The sequence below is a fragment of the Grampus griseus genome, assembly GCF_964374135.1.
Source record: "Grampus griseus genome assembly, chromosome: 2".
In the NCBI taxonomy this organism is placed as follows: domain Eukaryota; kingdom Metazoa; phylum Chordata; class Mammalia; order Artiodactyla; family Delphinidae; genus Grampus; species Grampus griseus.
Genome location: NC_139018.1, coordinates 117,150,123 through 117,171,379, shown reverse-complemented (window position 1 = coordinate 117,171,379; position 21,257 = coordinate 117,150,123). Strand labels below are relative to the sequence as shown.

General features: G+C 59.6%; 1 protein-coding gene and 1 long non-coding RNA gene across 2 annotated transcripts; one reads left to right on the top strand and one right to left on the bottom strand.

The window, feature by feature from the left end:
* Positions 1 to 2,921: 2,921 nt before the first annotated feature.
* On the bottom strand, positions 2,922 to 9,143 carry LOC309819007 (uncharacterized protein C15orf39). The gene is made up of 2 exons (XM_082649074.1): positions 6,338 to 9,143; positions 2,922 to 4,373 (listed from the first exon to the last, which is right to left on the bottom strand). The coding sequence occupies exons 1-2, from the start codon at positions 9,105 to 9,107 to the stop codon at positions 4,006 to 4,008; spliced, it is 3,138 nt and encodes a 1,045-aa protein (XP_082505200.1). The 5' UTR covers positions 9,108 to 9,143; the 3' UTR covers positions 2,922 to 4,005.
* Positions 9,144 to 12,478: 3,335 nt separating this feature from the next.
* On the top strand, positions 12,479 to 18,881 carry LOC309818740. The gene is made up of 4 exons (XR_014296374.1): positions 12,479 to 12,576; positions 15,089 to 15,143; positions 16,744 to 16,790; positions 18,842 to 18,881. It is a non-coding gene; the product is annotated as an uncharacterized lncRNA (long non-coding RNA).
* Positions 18,882 to 21,257: the final 2,376 nt, after the last annotated feature.

The window sequence follows — 21,257 nt, the reverse complement described above, 5'->3', positions numbered from 1 at the left end:
GCGGCCTTCCTCACACCCACGCCCTCCCCAGGCTTCTTCAGCTGGGGCCGGGCCTAAGGGGCAGCAGGCACCACTCCCACTTCCAGAGGGGCCTGGGGGGTCAGAAGAGGTACATTCAGTCAGGTGGGAGTTGGGCCCTCCTCCATTTCTCCTGCAAGGGGCGGAGGGAGAGCAGCCCGGTCACTCCAACCCCCTCAGTGACAAGCCAGGGAGGAAGCCGTGGAGGTTACCGAGGGGAAGGGGGTGTCCTCGTACCCCTCAACCCCTGCATAGCCTCGCTCTCCTCCTCCCCACGACACCCGCTCGAGACAGAGCTTCCCCCTCACTCACCTCTTTGCAGGCTTAACTCCCGGCAGCAAAACTAGCTGGTTGGGCCCCTCAGCCTTTTGTACTGGGCTGGGGAGCCAGGTGGGGCAGCCAGGGGGCAGGGCCTCACTCAAGCTGGAGGCTCACCTGAGCGCCCTCCTCCATTTATTAGGGCAAGAGGTGCACGTGATGTCTAGAAAGCCCACCTGGGTGGGGAGAGAAGCCCAGCCAGGGCAGGTCTGAGCCAGGCCAACAGGGGGCGGAGCGGAGCCAGGTACAAAGGCTCCTGGCCTCCCCGCTGGCCCAGAACCCTCAGGACTGGCTCTAGGTGTTAACACAGGCCCCGACTTGATGTGACCATCAGCAAGTTCCTGTACCAGTTTCCCCATCTGTAATCTAGTGGGAGTAGTAGTCCGTGTTACTGGAACACCTGACTCAGCATCACCTTCAATTAAAACCCAGGTTCCTGGGGCTTCCCTGGTGGCGCAGTGGTTGAGAGGCCGCCTGCCAACGCAGGGGACACAGGTTCGTGCCCCGGTCTGGGAAGATCCCACATGCCGCGGAGCGGCTGGGCCCATGAGCCATGGCCGCTGAGCCTGCGCGTCCGGAGCCTGTGCTCCGCAACGGGAGAGGCCACAACAGTGAGAGGCCCGAGTACCACAAAAAAAACCCCCAGGTTCCTGGGCTCTGCCCAAGACCCTTCTCAATGGGGCCCGGGAAACCATTTCCCAGGTGATTGTTTGAAAAGCCCTGCCTGGGCGCAGCCCAGCCCAGAAGCCTTAGCCGGTTACAGGGAACGGTGGGGTCAGAACCGAAGCAGAGTGGGCCCCACTCCAGTTTCCTTGAGGGCTGGGGGGCACCCAGCACACTCAGCTCCACACCCCACCACCCCCTCCTTGCCCTCAGCTCTTAGCCATCAATATCCCCACCAAAGAATGGAACAGGCTTTCTGAAAAACTGTGAGGGGTGATAGCACTGCCTCCCTGACAAGAGTCCCGGGGCAGAGTTCTGTTCCCGTCCCCTCCACCTTAGGCTGGGCTCCTTAGGATGCTGTCATATCTCCTCCCTTAACAGATCCCTCAGGCCAGGGCCAGGTCTCTCCCCTCAGACTGGGCTCCCAGGACACAGTTGTCCCAAGGGACGCAGCCGCCTCCCCCTACCAGCTCCAGCTCTGCACTGCTCTCATCCAGCCTCTGCACCATTACGGTCCTCTAGGGCCGCAGGCGGACTCGGGTGCGGAGTCCTATCTCGAGGCCTCAGATCCTGCCAGGTAACTGTGAGCAAGATGCACGCCTGGCACGTGACAGGGACACAGCAGGTGTACAAGGAAGGCAGGAAAGGAGGGAAGAGGGCAGAGGAAAGAAGGAAGGAAAAGAAAATTAAAAGCAAAGAAGGGAAGAATCACAGCCAAATCCAGCAAGGCCCTGGTAGCCGGGTGGGTGAGGCTGGCAGGCTGCAGAAGCCCAGGGCCCGGGGGTTCAGTGACCTCGCCTACGTTGCAATCCTGTCTCTCCCTGCCTACGCTAGTAGCCCGGAGTGATTCAAACTCTCCAACACTTCAGCTTTCTGTAAACATGAACCACACCCCAGCTCTTCAGGTTGCAAGAGAGAGTTGACGTGGTAGGAGCAGACTGGATTTGAGCCTTGTTTCCGGGCCCCGCCTCCTCCCATCTCGTTCCGGCACTCCAGCCACACCTATTTCCTCTGGGACCCTGCACATGCTGTTCCCCTGACTCAGGAAGCACTTGGCACTCATTTACCCACATCTTCCTACTTGGCTCCAAGGCCCACTTCAGGCAGCACCTCTTCTGGGACCCAAGGACACCTCCTCACACCCCGGTTAGGCCAGGTCCCTTCTGAGCTTCCATGGCACCCTTCCCCCAGGTTCTGCACTGCAGTCACCACGTGTGTTGGAGTTACCTATCTCCTGGCCTGGGAAGGACTCCAAGGGCCTGTGTGGATAGAGTACTGGGGGCAATGGGTCTCCACAAATAGTGTAGCTGAGCTCAGTGAAGACCCACAGATATTAGGATAGATGCTGGCAGGTGTGACCAGCCCTCACAGACTGGCTCTGCCCAGACTGAGTGGGAAACCACGGCCAGGAGGCAACCTCAGCAGCCCTGAGAACAAACCTCTATGGGAATACATGCCAGCAGAGGCAGGGTGTCTGGAGGGAACCTAAGCCCAGCTAAGGTTGTAAGAGGGGCCGGCCCTCAGTGGAGAGATGGGGACAGCTCTGTTTTACCCAGCCCTTGGCAGGCACATCCTCGGTCCTGGCAGAGGGGCACACAATAGGGTCTGGTGACCAGCATTTCTCACTGGGCAGTGGGCTACATACCAGCGACCACCAGGACCCACATGGGTCTCAGGAGGGAGAGGCTTTGCCTGAGCAGGGAAACGGCTGCACCGTGGGCATGTGGTGAGGGCCCATGTGGCCGGAGCTAGCGGGCACAGCGTGCTCGTCGGCCTCAGCATCTTCTGGGCTGGGAGCAGGGAGAGCTGCAGCCTCTGAGTGAAGGGCTAGTGATGACATCACCTGGCGATGACATATGAAATCTATGACCTCCCCCCAAGACACAGTCAGGCCCCAGGTCCAAACACAACCCAAATGCTTTTATGTTTAATGGCCTGCCTCCAGGGCCCACAGCCTTATCACAGACCTTAACTAGGCCAAGGGCCTGGTTTGCCAGCCTCTGGCTCAGTTCAGCACTCTGCAAGAAGGTAACCCACAGCAGGCCTGGCTGATGCGGCCCTGGCTTGGGGAGGGCCAAGGTCCTTAGTTGACATCTTCGGAGACCTCCCAGGACTGAGCTGTCACTCAGCCTGTCCCTTTTTTAGTCCCTGAGTCCCTGCAGCTGCTTGGCTTCCGGCAAACACACAACTTTCCTGGGAAAATGCACCAGGTTGGGGCGGCACCTCAGGGAAGTCACTGGTGTCAATTCAGCACAGGCTGGGGCCTCCCAGGGGTGAAAGCAGCAGGCCCAGGACAAGGATGCCAGCCCCAGGCTGTATCCCTGCACCCCCTGTAGCAGGGGATGGGAGGGGAAGGCTCCCTCAAGGAGCTCCAGACTCGGGGGTTAGGGCCCAACCCCAAATGCTGGGGCTGTATGTAGCCCTAGGCTTTCCTGGGAAATGACTCTAGAAAGTGTGTGAGCCATATACACTGGACAACATACCACTCTCAGATGACCAAGTCCTATGACACATCAAGACTTTCTAGAGGAAGGTTCTGCGGGCCTCAGCCTCCTATTCCAGGCCCTGGCTGAGATCTAGGCTCCTGTCCTGGGCAGGAAGCAGAGAGCAAACCGTGATGGGTGTGTGTCAGGCATCACCCCACAACAACCCTGTGAGGTAGGCTGTGTTGTCCTATTTTACAAATGGGGAACTGAGGGCGCAAGAGAGGAAGTGGCCTGCCCGTTTACACAGCAAGGAACAGGAGCCAGGATTCAAGCCCAAGTCTGTCGGGCTCCAAAGCCCACACGTTTTCTCTAAGGAAGAAATAGGAAGTAGTCCTTTCTGATAAAGGCCCTCAAGTTAAAAGCTCAGGGGCTCTCAGCCCAGCCTGGGGTGGGGGGCGGGGGCAGGGTAAGAGCCGGAGAAACCCCAAGGCCATGTCCGCTCCTGGCCCTCAGCAGCTGGACCGGCAGAAGCGGGCCACAGAGTGATCCCCAGATCTCCAAACAGCAGAGGCGACCAAGGCTACAGCTGATGACTCTGGCTGCCCAACAGCTGCGGGCGGGGCGCGGTCCGGTCGGGTCCTGAGGCCTTGTGGCCCCAAGTGGGCAGAGCCAGGCCATTGAGCCAGGCGGATTCGAGCAGGCTGCGGAAGCGCGCCCTCATCGCGGGGCCGGGCAAGCTGGCACCAGCAGCAGGGGTGGGTGAGGCACCTCGGGACCCTCCTCCAGCAGTTGCCTCTGCTTTCTCCAGGCCAGGGGTTGGTGGCTTCCTCCCCGGCTTTTTGGCTTTGGGGGCAGACAACTTCCAAGCCAGGTCTAGGCTCTCTGGCTCCTCTCTGGCCACGGTGGGCTCTGAGGAGGGCACAGATCCAGCCTCAGTGTCAAAGTCACCTGGAAAATGAACATACCGTCAGGCTGCAGACCCCCAACACCCTCAAGTCCCATCTCCAGGCCTCCAAAGCCATCTAGACCGGTGGTTCTACTGTCCCAGGTCAGGGCGGCCCTGGCAGGGTCACAGACATCATGACCCTTTCCCAGCATGTGCACTGGCCAGACCGTCATGCCCGTCAAGCCGAAAGGGTGTGCTTCTCCTCGGGTGATACCAGCACTCTATCTAATGGGGGCACCCCCCAGGGACCCTTTGGGTGCAAGGACAAGAGGAAAGGCGCTCAACAGGCCAGAAACCATTGGTCTGATCCAAAGGCTCACTGAACAGGTGGGGAAACTGAGGCATACAGAGAGAGGACCCTGCCACATATAAGGGTACCATCATTCTTCTGTCACATCACCCCCAGAACCGGAACAAGAGCCAGGCAGGGACTGCCCAGACAGCAGTGCCCGGAGGGAGGGAGGGAGTGGAGGAAGGGGTGGAGGGAATGGGAGGGGCCTTCTGACCAAGAGCACACCTACCTGGAAGGGGGGCTGTCAGGGGAGCACTATCTAAGGACACCACTGAGGAGTGGCCCCATAAGGATACAGGAGGGAATGGGGACGGGGGCACCAAAATGCAGCCAGTGGTAGGAGGCTGGGCCCCAGACTCTCGTAGGCTTGGTCAGAGCAGGAGGGGTCTGTGATGTGCCTGTGACCCACTGTCCAGAGGACCTGTCCCTCTCTGGGCCCCAGAGAGCCCAAATGTATAGAGAGAAGACTGGCTGGGGGGCTTGTGAGTGAGGCATGACACCCACCTTCACTCTTTCTCACCCAGGAATAGAATGCTTGTACTTGCATTTTCTTTGCACCCCATTAGGGCAAATGCCCCAACTTTGTAAGTGCTCAGCAATGCTCATCACCCACACCCCAAACTCCACATCAGCACCTCGCTGCCTCAGGCCCCCTCTCCACCCCGATATGGAGTCTGGACCAGGGCAAGACTGCCAGGATGGGAAGGGGACAAGAAAGTTTCTGTGGAGACACAACCAGAGGCCTGGTGGACGTAAGGCAGGGGGACTACAGAGCGGGCCTCTGGCCTCAGTGCCAGATGTCCTGAAGTAGGACAGGCAACGACAGACACCACTTGACACCATCACCAAAGCCGCGGCTGAAGAAGAGTGATCCTGATGGTACCCGCCGTGAGGCACTACAGCCACTCCCCAGAGCAAGGTCCAGCTACCTGAACGGAGGCAGAAGATGCTCCCAGACACAAAACAGCACATTGGAGAACACCGTGCACAGGTTATTTGGTAGGGAGAAGCAAACCACAAAAGGACGCTCCGACTTACAGGCAATTTCTGTGTGTGTAAATATCTGGGAGGACTGGGGAATTACACATTTAAAAGTGTTCCGGGAGGGAGGGAGGGAGGGTGGGACCCCTCCCCCTCCCAGGTTTGGGGTACGAGGTGCTGGATGAGTGCAGTGTTGCTGAGACGGGAAAGACGGGGATGGGAAGCGAGCTCAGGGGAAAGGTCAGGAGCGTGGTTTGGGAGGAGTTAAGGGTTGAAGAGCCCCCAGGTGCAGAAGCCCAGCACGCAGTCAGGTATTTGGGGCTTGAGCTCGGAAGAGGGGAGCGGGGCGGGACAGACACAGGGGGAGATGACCTCAGACAGGCACCACGGAGGATGAGGGGGGAACCTGGGAGGGTGCTGCGCCAGGGAAGGCCAAGTTTTCCTGGGGACAGAGCAGTTGGCATGTTCAGAGACTTACAAAGGAGGCTGTGCAGGCACTCATTGATGCTGGGGGTGAAGAGGGATGCGGGCACCCACAGAGCCTACCCTGGAAGGCCAGCCCCCTCCCCAGGCACGAGCTCTTTCCAGAAGCCCGGGAATCCCTCAGCCCCTGGCTGTGACCACTCACACAGCCCACACACCTGTCACTCGCTCACACAGCTCCGGTGGCTACTGGGGCTGCCCCATGCTCACCCAGCTGGCGGCGTACACAGTCTCGCCACTGAAGGCCCAGCAGGTCAGGGTAGATGTCGGGCAGCTGGCGCAGCGCCAGCAGCTTCAGCATGCGCGACGTGCAGCCGTGCAGGGCGCGCTCCCGCAGGGCCCGCTCCTCCGACAGCGTGGTGGGCCGCAGCTCCACGCGATGCTCCTGCAGCACGTGGTCCACGGAAGCGGGTGGCAGCCGCGGGAAGAGCCGCTCCTTCACCAGGTGGATGGGCACGAAGATGGCCCCGGCCCGCACCACGTGGGGGAAGGGGCACTGCTGCGTGCACATGAAGCTCTGCAGCTGGGACAGCAGCTTGCTCAGCAGCCCCTGCACACCCTGGCAGTCCTGCCACGCCGCCCGGCCCCAAGGCCCAGACGTCTCAAGCCACTCGCGCAGCTTTTCCGGTGGGGAGTGGGCCACTGAGCCCGAGATGGCGTCACAGAGGGAGGCATGCAGTCCTGCAAAGTGTTGCTCTGAGGAGTCTGCTGTGGCGGGAGTAGACGCTGGAGCGGGGCCTACAACTGGAGCCGGAGCTGGAGCCGGAGCCGGAGCCGGAGCCGGAGCCGGTGCAGGTGATGGAGCCGGAGCAGGGGCCGAGGCGGGGGAGGTCATGGCTACAGCTGGAGGGCTGGGCAGCGCCAGGTTGAAGCAGGCCACGGGCAAGGGCTGGGTGAGAATCTGTAGTCCAGCGGGCACAGGTGTGGGGGTGGGTGCAGGCTGAGCAGGGCCTGAGGTGGGCACAGCTGGGACCACGCCTGGAACCACAGTTGCAGGCAAGGGTGCTGGCCGGAGGATCTTGAATTTTCGGAACATGAAGGCTACAGAGCTGTGGAAGTTGGTCCTTGGGGTCGCCTCTGTGGTCACTGGCACCCCAGGCAGGTCCGGTGCCTCTGTGACTACCTTTTTCAGGACTTGCCGATCTGAGACTGTGTCCCCCACACCTGGCATGTCGGAGACTGTGTTTCCCGCACCTGGCACATCCACAGCTGCGGTGGGCTTGGCATGCCCTGCGGGATGAGGGACCTTGGTAGGGGGGGCCTCTGCCGCGGTCTTCTTCACACTCAAGTCCAGTGCCACCTCCTCCTTAAGTGAGGCGTGCACACTCGAGGGGGCTTCCCGGCCAGGCAGAGATCCCCTGCAGTCTTTGTCATGGTTCTCACTGGGGGCTGGGGCCGGGTCTGGCTCAGCTGTGGCCTCAGGTGCCTGCACGTCCAGGTAGTCACGGTAGGGGGCCAAGCTGAAGACGTTGTCGATAATGGGCATGGGTGGGGAGCTGGGTGGCAGTGTGCCCTCGTTCTGCGTAAGAGACTGGCGCTCCTGGGCACAGGGCGGGAGTGCCGGTGGGGTGCGTGGAACTGGACTATCTCCAATGATGATGGGTGCCCCAGGGTGCTCATCGAGGTGGGGCTGGGGCTGCTCTCTCCTGCAGCTGGGCAGCCACATCTTCTCCTCAGCTTCCTGCACTGGCTTCTCTGCAGGCCTTGCAGGCTCTAAGCATGGCTGGCTGGCAGGCAGAGGCTGGCATGCCCGCTGGAAGGCACCGGGCTGTGGCACAGCCTGCACACTGTTCTGGGAAGGCGGCGTCCCTCCGAGCCCTGGGGATGCTCCATAGAGAGAGAGGTCATCCCGGGCGTAAGGAAAGCCCAGCGTCTGGGGAGCAAAGTCCACTGGGCAGCGTGGGGCGAGAGGCGGCTCCAGCCTGAGGCCTGGCGAGGGTGCTGGGAGGGGGGCAGAGGGGTAGGAATAAGTGTCCAACCCCACTGGGGGCATATAGGGTGTCTGAGCTGCCTGCTGCCTCAGGTAGGGGCTGCTTAGCCCACCAGCTGGGTACCCGGCCCCCTTGTGGGCTCCCAGAGGCTGCGGTGGAAGCACTGAGCCATAGCTGCCCTGCTTCTCTGGGTGGCGACAGGCTGGAGGGCAAGGAAGGGCCTGTGCGGGATGGGGCAGCGGATAGTGGGTGGGCACTGCATCCTGGCAGGCTGGTCCCAGAGGTTGGGCCAGCTGCGTCCAAGGACTGGGGGGTCCCTCGGACAATGACTGCTTGGGGTCCCCAGAGTAAGGACCTGCATACTTGGAGGCCAGGAAGCCCGTGCTGTGGATGGTCCGATACTTCTCCAAGAATGCCTGGCACGGGGAGAAGCTCACCGAGGAGTCTTTGCCAGACGTCCCAGCTGGCACCCCACGCAAGAAGGTACCATCCAGGGACTGGCCCTTGCCAGGAGCTGGGGGCAGAGAACAAGATGGGTCGGCGGGGGGTAACAGGGATCCAGTCACCAGCGTCCAATCAACATCCAGGGGCCTCTTTGCTGCCCCTTCCCCCAGGCAGGTTGAGAGCCCATAACACAGAGGGTTGCGGTAGACAGGTTTGGGTGCCGCCAGTGGTAGGCCTGGGTAGGAGTGAGCCTGGGCACCGAAGGGTAGGAGCTCAACCGGGCCAGAGTCCTGTACTTTCTCGGAGCTTTCTGTGGGTGGGCGGTAGAGCAGGCAGCTGGTCAGAAGGTTGTCTGCCCGAAGTGGGGGTCCTGCCATGCTGGTGGGGTACAAGGGTGGGTATGGGGTCCAGGAGGCCAACCGCTCAGACCCTGTCTTCGGAGGACCCCCCATGGGGCAGGAGAAGTAGGCACCTTTGTAGCTGCAGGGCTCCTGGTTACCAGCAGAGGGGGGCAGGCTGTGCCCGGGCCCAGAGTCTGCCTCTAGGCGGGGCAGCTTGCCGTACATCACAGGCCCCAGGGTCCCCAGTGGCCGCTTCTCCGCCATCACTGTGAAGGCTTCAAGCCCTCCAGGGCCCCAGCTACTCAACTGCTGACCTGGGAGAGAGAGGGAGAGGCAGGGGCTGTCAGAAAAACAGGTGACAGGCAAGCAACAGAAGGCTGTTGCTCTTGCTGGCTCGTTGCCATGCCCAAGAACTTGGCACTTAGTAAATGCTCAGTAAAGACTGTATGGATGAATGAATGAAGGCATAAGCCAACTTTATTTTGTAAGCTGCAGAACCCTCTGTTTAGTGAATTCTTGTACAGCAGCCCTAACGTACCCCTGCCCCCACTCCAGGAGCCCCTTCTGTTCAGCTTTCCTCCACATGACTCCCAAGGCCCCTTCCACGATTTCAGACTTTGCAGAACACAGTCTGAGGATGGCTTCGCTTGGCTACTCCTCCCGCCCACACCTCCACCCATTTACAGACGAGGAGACCCATTCATCCCAAAGTCACTGATGAAAGACATGGGAGGAGAGGCAGGCTTCCTACCTCTCACTACAAGTTCTTATTCCAAGATGCCATAGTGATCTCTAGATGCCTACAGCGGCCAAGACGTGGAATCAGGCACTGTCTACAAATTCAGATTCCCTGTGATACTCTAGATCTCACTTTCTGACCTGCCAGTCTCAGCGAAAATAGCAGAGCCAGGCCTGGAACCCGGGTCCCTAGGCCCAGGAGGACAGATACTGGGCTTAGTTTTAGAGGGTAGTACCCCAGCACAACCCTTTGTATAAGCCCCACCCCAGACCCACCCCCAGGAGGAGAGCAAAGGCTGTCCAGCAGATGGTGCTGTGGCGCCAACAGGAAGCTCCCAAAAGGGGAGGGGAGGAGAACCTGTGCCCATCCCAGCCCCCAAACTGCAGCTATTCCAAGAACATGGGGGCAGCACAGGACCATGGAGCAGGTGGGGAGGCGAGAGGATGTGAATATGCAGGGAAGGAGCTTCCAGGGGTCACAAAGTGCTAGTTGGCAACGACCCCCATTGTATTGATGGAAAAACTGAGTACCAGAGAAAGACTAAGGTCCTCAAGCAAGGCCAAGCAAGGACTGGGACCTATAGGCTCAGAGAGGTCAAGTGTGGCTTTCCTCAAGGCAGCAGGCACCCAATGGCACAGGAGGGGGTCATCTGAGGCCAGTCTACTAGGACCACATTGACCTGCTTCTACCTCCCCCAGTGCCCTGTTCCCCGAAACCCTCAGGTGGCTTAGAAAGGATGAATCAGCTCAATCTTGCTATCATTAGGCCATGGGACAGGTGTCACAAGTTTCTATCACCAAGCCAAGATCAGCCCCCCCTCTCAGTCTTCTCCCTTCCGGCTGGTGGCCAACGACACCCACACGCTCAGAGTTAGACCAGCACATTTTGGGGACAGAAAAAGCCGAGGGTAATGTGGGGGCCAATGCCTACTCTCATCCCAGCCTAAGTGCACCAAGGAAGCCAGACACGACTCAGAAAGAAAGCTATCTCATCTCCGGGCCAGAATCCAACACCTCTGGCCAGCCTGGAGAAGTGGGTGCTCCGAGAAGACAGGAAGGAGCATCAGAGCCACAATACCGACAGCAGCGCCCTATGACAGGGCCCTGCACCCCAAGCGGAAAGCCCCCACCCTGCTGCACAGCAACTTGGCAAGAAGGGGTTGTATGGTTTGGGGAGTGCTGAGCCCCCCTGCCCTTGGGGGGCTCTGGGTTAATAAGTGCTGGCTCTAGTCTCACCTCCCCCACACACTCCTTGGGGCCTTCTCCATACCCACCCCCGGCCTCAAGAGCCCTTCTCTCCTAGGCTCTGCCCATTGCATGCCCTTGACCCTGGAGACTTCCTGAGACACTCCCCTGGGACTTAGCCCAATAAAGGTGAGGCCACTTGGGACCCCCAAGGGTCTTTGGGGGAGAGATGGGGGCTCCAGGGAGCCGGCAGAGGACTATGAAGGGTATGGGGGTAACATTACCTCCGGCTCTTAGGAGATGGGGAGAGCCCAATATTTTACACACGCCACTCTAAACGGTAGCCAACATGTAGGTGCCTCCTTCCCCCCCACACACGCAGCAAGAGGCAAGCAAATGTTCAGAGAAGGGCGGGACCCCAGGGGGCAGGGTCGCATCACCCTTTGGGCCACCGAGCTGCTTGCTGGCTGAGGTTGCAGCTGGGCTGGGAGGACCAACCTCGAGCAGCGCCCAGAAGAGCCCAGCACCGCTGTGCCATCCCTGCCCTACGCAGCAGGGGGAGCAAACAGCTCCGTGGCTCAATTCCCTCTTCCAACGCCTAAGGGGTCTCCGGATGGACGCTGGGCAAGACCAGGAAGAAGAGAGCGATCCTGCCCAGCTGTGGCCAGCGCTTGGACTCTCTGAGAGGGCTGAATCGGCTCCCCTTCCCGTGTTCTCACACCTCCCCCAGCTGAGGCTCTGGGCCCTGCCCACACTACAACCGCATCTAGGGGCAGCCCAGGCTCCCGTGGTGGGGGAAGGGTCGCGGGATCCGCTCCACCCCCTTTCCCCTACCTGCTTGGCCCATAACTCCGGTGCCTGGGGCCCTCAGTCGACCTAGCTTTGGGGCTGCCGCCACACCCGACCCCGGCGGCTTCCGGGTGTCCCCATGCCCTGACCTGCGGCGCTGGGGCGCACGTGCACCCCAGCAGGCCGATACACAGGCCGCCGCCACCCATGCAAACCCGTGCCTGCAAGTACGTGCCTGGCCCATATCTGCACACACGCCCCTCCAGAACTGCGTTCTCCCCTCGTTCGGGCCCCCGCGCACCCAGCCCCACGGACCGACACCCAAAGACTGGCGGGAGGGCGGGGGCAGGGGGCGGCCCGGCAGCAGAATCCGGGCAGCCACCGCCTCGGGGCGATCCCGCCAGCCTGGGCTGCGGCCAGAGGGTGAGTCAAGCCGTAGCGAGGAAACCGCAGGGCCGTCCCGTCCCAGTAGGGCGCGTCCAGGGCCCCGCGGCGCCTCAGTGCCAGACGCCCCCCAGGCCAGCCCCCCGCCGCCCCCTCATCTCCGCCCGGGCAGTCCACGTGAGCCGGGCCCCGCGGGAGGCCCGAGGGCTCGGCCTGAGCTCCTCTTCGCCAGCCCCACGCCGGAGGATCGGGTGCCGGGGCCCCGCCGGGGCTCCAGAGAGCTACCAGGCCCCGGGGGCCTCGAAGTCCGGGGAAAGTTGGGGCAGCGGCGCGACCCCTGCCCCGCAGCCCGCCAGCCGGGGGTCCGCGGCAGCCAGGAGCCAAGCCACCTCAGCCCAGGCCCAGCGCGCTCCATCCCCGGGCCGGCCGGCAGGGGCGCCCTGGGGCAGCGCCACCCGCCCCTTCCCCACGCGCCGCCCGCAAACTCGGCCCAAGTTTCCGCGCCCGCCGAGTGGGCGAGCTCCTACCTGCAGGGCACCGGGGTTCCCGCTGCTGCTGCCCGGGGCCGCGGCCGCATCCTCCAGCGCCGCCGAGGCCGCGGGTCCTTGTCCTGCCGGGCCCTGCACGGGAAGTCGCGGTGAGCACCGAGCCCGGAGCCACCCTCCTCGCTGCCTTTCGCGCCGCCGCCGGGCGCCGTCTGCGGTCCCAGGCGGGGCGGGCTGGGGGCGGAGCGGGGGCGGGGCGGCCCGCGCGGTTGGGGCAGAGCCCGGCCGCGCCTCTGGGAGCTTGCGCTCCCCTGAGCCCCGGGGTGCGAAAGGCCTGCCTCTGCCAGACCTCTGGGGGCCGGGCCGCGGGCGCTGTGCACGGTCTGTACCCACCGCACTCTGCGAACCATCGCCTGGCGCGCCCATCCCACGCCTTCATTCAGTCACTCCGTTAGATCATTCATTCATTGTCACTTTCTAGCTATGCGGCCTTGCGCCCGCCACTTGACCTCATGATCTTTAGTTTCCTTATTTTAGTAAAACTGGGATTATATCATAGTGGTTGTGTCGTAAGGCTTAGAAGAGTTTGTATTAAAATATCTGGCTCTCAAAAATATAAAATAAAGGGCTTCCCTGGTGGCGCAGTGGTTGAGAGTCCGCCTGCAGATGCAGGGGACGCGGGTTCGTGCCCCCGCGTGCCCGTCCGGGAGGATCCCACATGCCGCGGAGCGGGTGGGCCCGTGAGCCATGGCCGCCGAGCCTGCGCGTCCGGAGCCTGTGCTCCGCAACGGGAGAGGCCACAACAGTGAGAGGCCCGCGTACCGCAAAAAAATAAAAAATAAAATAAAATATCTGGCTCTCTTGGGCTAGTACAGTTGCATTAGGAGGCTGGAGAAGGGCTCCTTAGTCTGTCCCCTCATCTCGGTGCAGCCAGTGAGGGCAAATTCCAAACAAATGTATATCAATTCCTGTTAGGGCACCATACCTGTCTGAGGAAGGGGTGATTTCCCCATCTCTGGGGTGAGCCAGGAATGAGGATGCTGGGAGGTTTGTTAAGTGGCCTCTGAACCTTTAGGACAAATCTCCCTCAAGCCTGAGCACGTGTAGCCTGGGAGGTGGGATGGGGTGGAGCATCCCCAGCCAGGAATGGCCTGTTACCAAGAGAGGGGCTGAAGTGGTGGAAGGGCTTTCTCTATTTGCCCTCTCTGGGCCATCTGATGTTGGATGAGAAGCCCCTTGGTGCTGCTACCTTCTCTGAAAAACCTGGTCCCTCACATTTCCTGGGCTTCCCAAGGACTGGGGACAGGTGTGTGCAGTGGAGGGAGGGAACAGGTGAACATGCCAAAGGTCAGAGCAAGTTCATGGGGCAAAACCACCCAGGCCACTTGCTCAGATCCCAAAGGTCAGGACTGCCTGAGTCAAAGGGCAGAGCAAGCGTAAGGCCACAGGTTCCAAGAGTAAGGAAGCAGCTAGAGCAGCAGGGGCTGGGCACTGCAGGGAGGAAGAGGAAGTGAAGGTCACCTGGGGGCAGCAGAGAGGGTGTCACTTAACCGAGAGCTGGAGGGTTCTTAGAAATAGAGTTCGGAGAGAGCTGGCAAGCAGAGACTCAGAGAAGGTTGGGGCTTTCCCGAAGTCACACAGCAGTCTGGGATCAGGAAAGTGCATCTGTGTGCTGACAAGGAGTCATGGCCAAGCCTCAGCTCACAGGCTGTTCTTCCCCACTTTTGCTCTTCACCAACCTGGCCTCCCCTCCACGACACCCATTCCCCCGCCTCTGCCCTGTAATTAGGGGTTGGGTGGAGGGCAGTGTTCTCAGCTCTTAGGGTCTAGTCTCAGAACTCTCGGGTTGTATGCTCAGCGGGCTGGGTGTTCCCTTCAATCTCTCTGAGCCTGAACGGAGCCCACCCCGGCCAGGATGAGCCTGACAAGACCCCAAGGGGGCCAATTAAGAATCTTCAGCCCAGGACTTCCCTGGTGGCACAGTGGTTAAGAATCCGCCTGCCAATTCAGGGACACAGGTTCGAGCCCTGGGCCTGGAAGATCCCACATGTCGCAGAGCAACTAAGCCCGTGTGCCACAACTACTGAGCCTGTGCTCTAGAGCCCGTGAGCCACGACTACTGAGCCCACGTGCCACAACTCCTGAAGCCTGCATGCCTAGAGCCCGTGCTCTGCAACAAAAGAAGGCACTGCAAGGAGATCCCCACACACTGCAACGAAGAGTAGCCCCCACTCGCTGCAACTAGAGAAAGCCCGCATGCAGCAACAAAGACCCAACGCAGTCAAATAAATAAATTTATTTATTTAAAAAAAAAAAAAGATTCTGCGGCCCCACTGAGTCTTGTCTTAATTCAGAGACCACTTCACAAAGTATCTTCACTTAATCATTGTCTTTTCCATTCCTTTTAGGCATCACTTAGACACCTTGGACTACAAAAGAGATATCACAGGGCAGGGGACTTGGGAGCCACTTTGTAACTTTCTGAGACTCAGTTTCCTTACTTGCAAAACAGGGACCATGAAACCTGCCTCACAGACTGCAGTGAGTGTTGAATGAACAAAATCAGTGTGGGAAATTGCTTGTAAACCATAAAAAGTTTGTAGAGTATCAGCTGACTATGAGCTCCTGAAGGCATGACCTTGCCCTCTTCTTCTCTATCCCAAGGTCACGTGCAGAGCCTGGGAGAGGTGCCTATCAAGCCTTTGTTGGATAAAAGAAGGTAATCAGTACAAGGTGGCTGCCTTGGGAACCCCCCCCTCCTCGCCCCGCACTGTATGTTTATTAGGCTGTGGTCTTGGAGAGGAGGAATGGTATTGTGGCTGGAAGAAACAGTGTGAGCAAAAACAGAGAAGGGAATAGTCTGCCCTTATGTGGGTTTCCTGGCTGGTGTTAACAAAGAACAGTGGCGTAGAGACGCCTGGAAGGGAGGTTTCACACTCACCACCCCCCCTCCAACACACACACCAGGGCTCCACAGGCAGATTCTCCCCCTCCGCGCCACCCCAGACAGACACTGATTACTCCTCCTGGCTCCCTGGGAAGGCGAGGTAAGAGGTCAGCTTCCTGAACCTATGCTTGTTACCTACACATGGCTATTAATAACAATGCCATTCTCTCTAATGAGGCCACCCCTGCTATTTACAAATTTCTTTCCTCAGAGGAGCTCCTTCTCACCCCAGGGGAGGGAGATGTGGTGCTGGTAGCCACCCTACAGGCAGAGAAACAGAGAAGTGTGGTGCCTTTTCCCAAGACACACAGCAATGCTCTCCCCAATCCTTTCAGACCTGGCTATAGACGTTGCCTCCTTCAGGGAGGCCCCCGGATTGCTGTTATGGCACTCTCTGTCCTCTCTACTTCCTCATCCCTTCCCTCCTCCTGCCCAGCAGAGGAACATCTCAGTGCTGGTGGGTGGGCAAGGCAAGAAGGCAAGGAGCTCCGCCTTGAACGTGGCTTTGCCGTCCATCGCTTGACAGACATGATCTCATTTAATTCTTACAACAAACATATGAGGCAGGGGTGTGAAAAATAAGTGAACTGAGGTGTGACCTACTGAGCTGAGTCACCTTAGACAAACCCCGTAACCTCTCAGTTTGCTCATCAGTCAAATGGGCATGATTAGAAAATGTCACAGGGCTCATGGAGATCCAAGGAGTTCACAGCTTGTTTTTTATAGTAAGTCCTCAACCCGTGGTAGCTCTAGAGGTGGAGGGGGAAGCGGCTTGCCCACATAGCCAAGAAATGGAGGAGCTGGGACTCTCCCCCCTGCCCAGGACTCTGTGACCCCAAACCCTTCTGAGAGAAGGGTGGTCAGGAAGCCTCTGCCACTCAAGCAAGCAGAGCCTGAGGGGTCCCCTGAACCAGGGGCTGTCAGCCTGGGCTCAGGGCCTCTCAGGGGGTCTGGATTAGATAGGACCTGGGGTGCGGCAGGTTCATCAGCGTGTGGTGAGCCACTTCCCAGAGATGTGCTGGAAAACCAGGGTTTCCTTCTGCAGGGAGGGCCAGGTTTGGGGCGGGGGGATCCTGCTACTCCTCCTCGTGAGCAGGGAGTGGGGACCCTCCCCCTGCAAACTCTGGAGGAGCCCGACCCCACCTCCAGAGGAAATCAGTCTCTCAGAGGGGGATCCCAAAGACCAAGAAAGGGAGACTTTTCACTAGGCCACTCTGAAGACCATGCCTGCCTTCTGGCTAGAAGAAAAGCCCGCACACAATAATTTGGGGACCTTACTGCAGGAGAGGGAGGACTCTCTGATTAATTAACAGCCAGGGTGGATTGACTGTCCTTCCCTTCCTTCCTTCCACCAACTCCTGAGGACCCACAGGCTTTATGCTGGCAGTGAGTGGGACCCTGGTGCTGTTTCCCTGGCCGGTGAGAGAGACGGATAAAAAATAGACCGTGACACTCCAGCGTGATGTTTGCTTGTGTGGGGATGGGGCTGCTGTGGCCTGATAGAGGCCTGAGGGATAGGGTACTGGGCCTTGAGTCAGGGGAGGGTCCCCCATTCTGGCTATGATAGAGCCCAGCCACTGGCAGGTGGGGTGGGGTAGGGGGTCTGGCTAGGTGCTGGAAGCAGTGGGAAACATTCCCTCCCTGACTCCAAAGAGGTCTTTCTAATGCCCACATCTGACCCTGTCATCCTCCCTGCCCCCAGCTTCGAGTCTCCCATGGCTCCCCAGTGCCTTCAGGATCCAGTTTCCCACTCTGGCTTCTGCCTGCCTCCTGACTGACCCTCCCCAACCGGCCTGCCACTGCAGCCCCCAGAGCCAAAGCCGGGTCACACCTCCATGCTTTGGAATATGCTCTCCCTGAGCTTTGGCTGCCTGTCCAGCTCTTTCTTTGCTAACTCCTGTTGGTCTTCAAGGCTCAGCTCAGACCCCTTCCTCCAAGAAGCCTTCCAGAGCTCCAGGCTCAGTCTGGTCACCTCTTCTGAGGCCTCATAGCATTCTGAACTTATCTCCATGCTAGCCATGAACTTATCTCCATTACCTAGTTGCAAGCCTGGCTCCCATACTAGCCTGGGTCTGCCTGAGCACTGGGACTCCAGTGCCCAGCACAAGGCTAAGATAGGCCGTGGTTGTGGAGTGAAGGGTTCATGGCAAAGGGGGACTGTGCACATCTGAAAGGGAAGAAAGGCAGAAAAACCTCCCTGGGCCCAGAGGTGAGGGCCTAAGAGGAGCCTCTGCTGCCAAAATCTTCCCTGAAGCCCCTGCATTTCCCCTCTCAGCCTCTCAGGACCCAAGACCGCAAACCCGAGGCCAGTGGCAGCCTGCCGGCCAACATAGGAAAACTGAGGCCCAGGGAGGGGGAGCCCCTGAGAGAAGGGGAGAGGCTGATGCATTTCCCCCTCGGTGTCGCAGGAGGCTGCTCCCCCCATCCTGAGCCTGGACTCCTGCCAGCCTCCCTAATCACCTCCTTTCTTTCCCCATCCAGGGCCATTCTCTGGGGATCCCCTCCCCCGGGCCTCTGTGCCCTGGGCAGAGCAGCCCAGCTGTTTCCAGGATGGTGGTTTGGGCCTGGGCAAGCTGTACCCACAACCCTGACTCCTGCCCAGTGCCCACTGCGCTTTGGTCAGGCTTTGGCCTCCATAGGGAATTACCTTCCCCCAGCTCCCCAGTTCAAAGGTCTTGGGAGGCTGCCAACCCAGCTCCTCCTGGCCCTGCCTGGGCCCCGTCCCCCAGTGCCGGAGCACCCTCCTGTCCTACCATGGGCAGGCCGGGTAGACTGCCCATTGAAGCCTTCCTAAGGCCGGCTGGGGCAGTGGGGTTTGGGCCAGGTGGTTAGCGCTGCCCCCACGTTAGTGGCCCCCTGGGGTTTCCATCACTTAGGGCTGGTTACCAGGCAACTGCATCCAAGGGCTCGGCTCTGGCTTTGGGCTGGCACAGCTGCTGCTGCTGAGCGGGGAGGCTTGCAGTCAGGCCAGCTCGGGTCATGGTCAGGAGGCCTCATGTGCCTGGGCGGGATGGGGGTGGTGCCTCAGATCTGTAACCTCAGAAACTCCTTATCATTTTCTCAGCTTAGACCCATAGCCCTGCCCCACGAAAGAGGTCTCCAGGGTCTTCCACACATACACCCACACTCAGAGCCTTCAGGTTTCTGGGAGGTTGAGGGGAGGCTGAGTGGGAGCAGAGAGGGGCACTTTTCCCTCTTTAGGGACTGGGGGTGCAGCCCTGTGGCCTTACTGACCAACACTCTGTGGCCTGAGGTGGGGTCCATGAGGGGAATGATTTCCCAGGTTACAGGCCTTGGGCTTTGGGTCTAAATCCTGCTCTGCCTCTCAGTGGTTGTGTGACCTTGGACATGCTGATTGCCTGTCTGAGCCTCGGGTTGCCTCGTCTGTAGAATGGGATGGTAACCCCTGTCTCATTAGGCAGTGTTTAGCCTGTAAAATGCTAATTAAAACTTTGGCTCCCCTGGTCCAGGAAGATCCCACATGCCGCAGAGCAACTAAGCCCATGTGCCACAACTACTGAGCCTGCGCTCTAGAGCCCATGAGCCACAACTACTGAGCCTGCGTGCCACAACTACCGAAGCCCACGTGCCTAGAGCCTGTGCTCCGCAACAAGAGAAGCCACCACAATGAGAAGCCTGCACACCGCAACGAAGACTCAATGCAGCCAAAAATAAATAAATAAAATAAATAAATTAAAAAAAAATTTTTTTGGCTCAGGGAGGCCCCCTTGGGGCAGGGATTGCCTCAGTCAGCTCCTTTGGGGAGGTCCCCTAATTGGACCCCTGAGCCCTAGTAATGATGCAAACTCACCAGGCAGAGGATAACAGGCAGGGAGGGAGGGGAAAGGGGGAAGGAAACAGGTTGGCAAAAAAATAATAACAACCCCCCTCCCATCGTGAGGGGAGGGACTCGAGAGTCCCCAGATTGTCACTTAGTTGCTGTGTAACTTTGGATGGGTTGCTTGACCTCTCTGAGCCTCCAATTCCTCATTGACAAGTGGAGATAATAGAAACTCCAGCCCCAGAGTGTTGCTGTGAGAAGATATTCAAGGAAAGTACCTAGCACAATGCCTGGCTCAGAAGTAGGGACTCAGAAAATTGGGACAATTATCATCATGTTATTAAACCTCTATTACTACCAATGACTGTTCATACCCATTATCTCATTGAGTTCTGAGAGGACCCTGAGAGGAAGGAGAGTGGGGGCAGGCATTCACCTGGGGGAGGTGTTTAGCCTCCCAGCTTTGTCTCCTGATTTCCTGGTCTGGGGGTCCTGGGCCCCCTGCGGGGTGTGGAGGGGCCGGGGCTGCAGATCAAGCAGAAGGTCACAGAGCAGTCTGGGATGCAGATGGAACCAGAGCCTGCAGAGTGGGGAGGACTTAACTAGGCAGAAAGGAGCAGAGAGGGTATGCTTGGTGGGGGAACAGCCCACAAAGCCCACCAAGCAGAGTGGGTCAGGAGCCACGGGAGCCAATGGCAGGTAGGTTGAGACACCTAGGCCGATGTGAGTGACAGTCACATACTGCCCTGCTGAGGCCTGGGGTCTGGCCCTAGGCAACCAAAGACCCCCTTGCTCCAGGGTGCTGAGAATGACTGTGCCAGAAAGGTGGGCCGTGAAGAGGGGAATCCTTTCTGGTTGCATCAAGGTGGCCACACTAACTCGCCTGCCCTCTGTCTGGAGGTCAATCTCATCCCCCATCTGTGAGCCTCCATCATCACAGAGCACAGATCCATCTCCCTGGGCTCTCCAGCCCCCTCGGGAGGCCACACAGGCCTGTTCTTGAGGGACAGAGCCCAAGCCCAGGTCCAGAAAGAGCCAGGGCTGGCATGGCATGAGCCCAGGCCCTGCCAGGATGACCCAGCTCAGTGATGTCACCGCTGTTCTCACAGGCAGCCTCAAGGGCCCCCAGCCCCACAGCTGCCACCCCAGAACAGGGGTGTCCTCCCTCCTCCTCCAGTCTCCCCCGGAGCACAGCGCTCTGCCCCCCAGGGCTCAGTGAACCCTTCCAACAAGTGTGGCCTCAGAACAGAAGTCTTCTGGTGGCAAGAGAGCCAGGGCTGAGGTGTGGAGGAGACCAGGACGTTGCAGGACAGCTGGCCAGTGCTAGTAAATCAACAATTCCTGAGCAAACACAGCCCGCTCTGAACCCGGGCCTCCTTCCTCACCCTCTGCGGGCAGCCCCCTCCCCTCGTGCAATCCCTACAATCAGGCCATCTGTAGCTGACTCCGCTCCAATTAGCTCAGTAATTAGCACCTCATCGGCCTGTCTGCCTTTGAACAGCTCCCCTGGGAAGGGGTTTGAGGAGGTCTCCATGACCTCAGGGCCCAGGGCTGGGGCAAGTTCATGCAGGCCCAGGGGCCAGGCTGCAAGGCCCCTGTCAGTCTCCCTGCACCCACAGGTGGCCCCAGCATTCACTGACGTGGCGTTCCCAGCACAGGGCAGCGGAGCCAACTGAAGAACCCCTCTGGGATTGGAGTAGGGGGCTGGGAGGCAGAGGAGCCCCTCCCAGGACAAGCCTTCTCCCCGCAATCGCTGGGACACTTCTCAGCACCCCCACACACCTCCTCACCAACTCTGCTTACTCAGGGACCCCTGGCTGGCAGGGATATCAGGGTGACGGGCAGGGGAAGCGTGAGAGGACAGCCAAGTCCCCAAAGGAAGGAGGCAAAACCGGTTGGGGTCAGATGAGGGAGCTGAGGTTGGGGTGGGGGGGTGGGATGGCCTGTGGCTGGTGGGGTCAGAGAGGGCCTCCTGCAAGAGACAAAAGGAAGTGGAGAGATGTGAGAGGTTGTCAGAGTGTGTGAGGCCACAGCACAGCGCAGGGGCTCTGGCGTGAGGGGCAGGCCAAGATGTCCCCTGACTGACCTCAATTTCCTCATCTTTT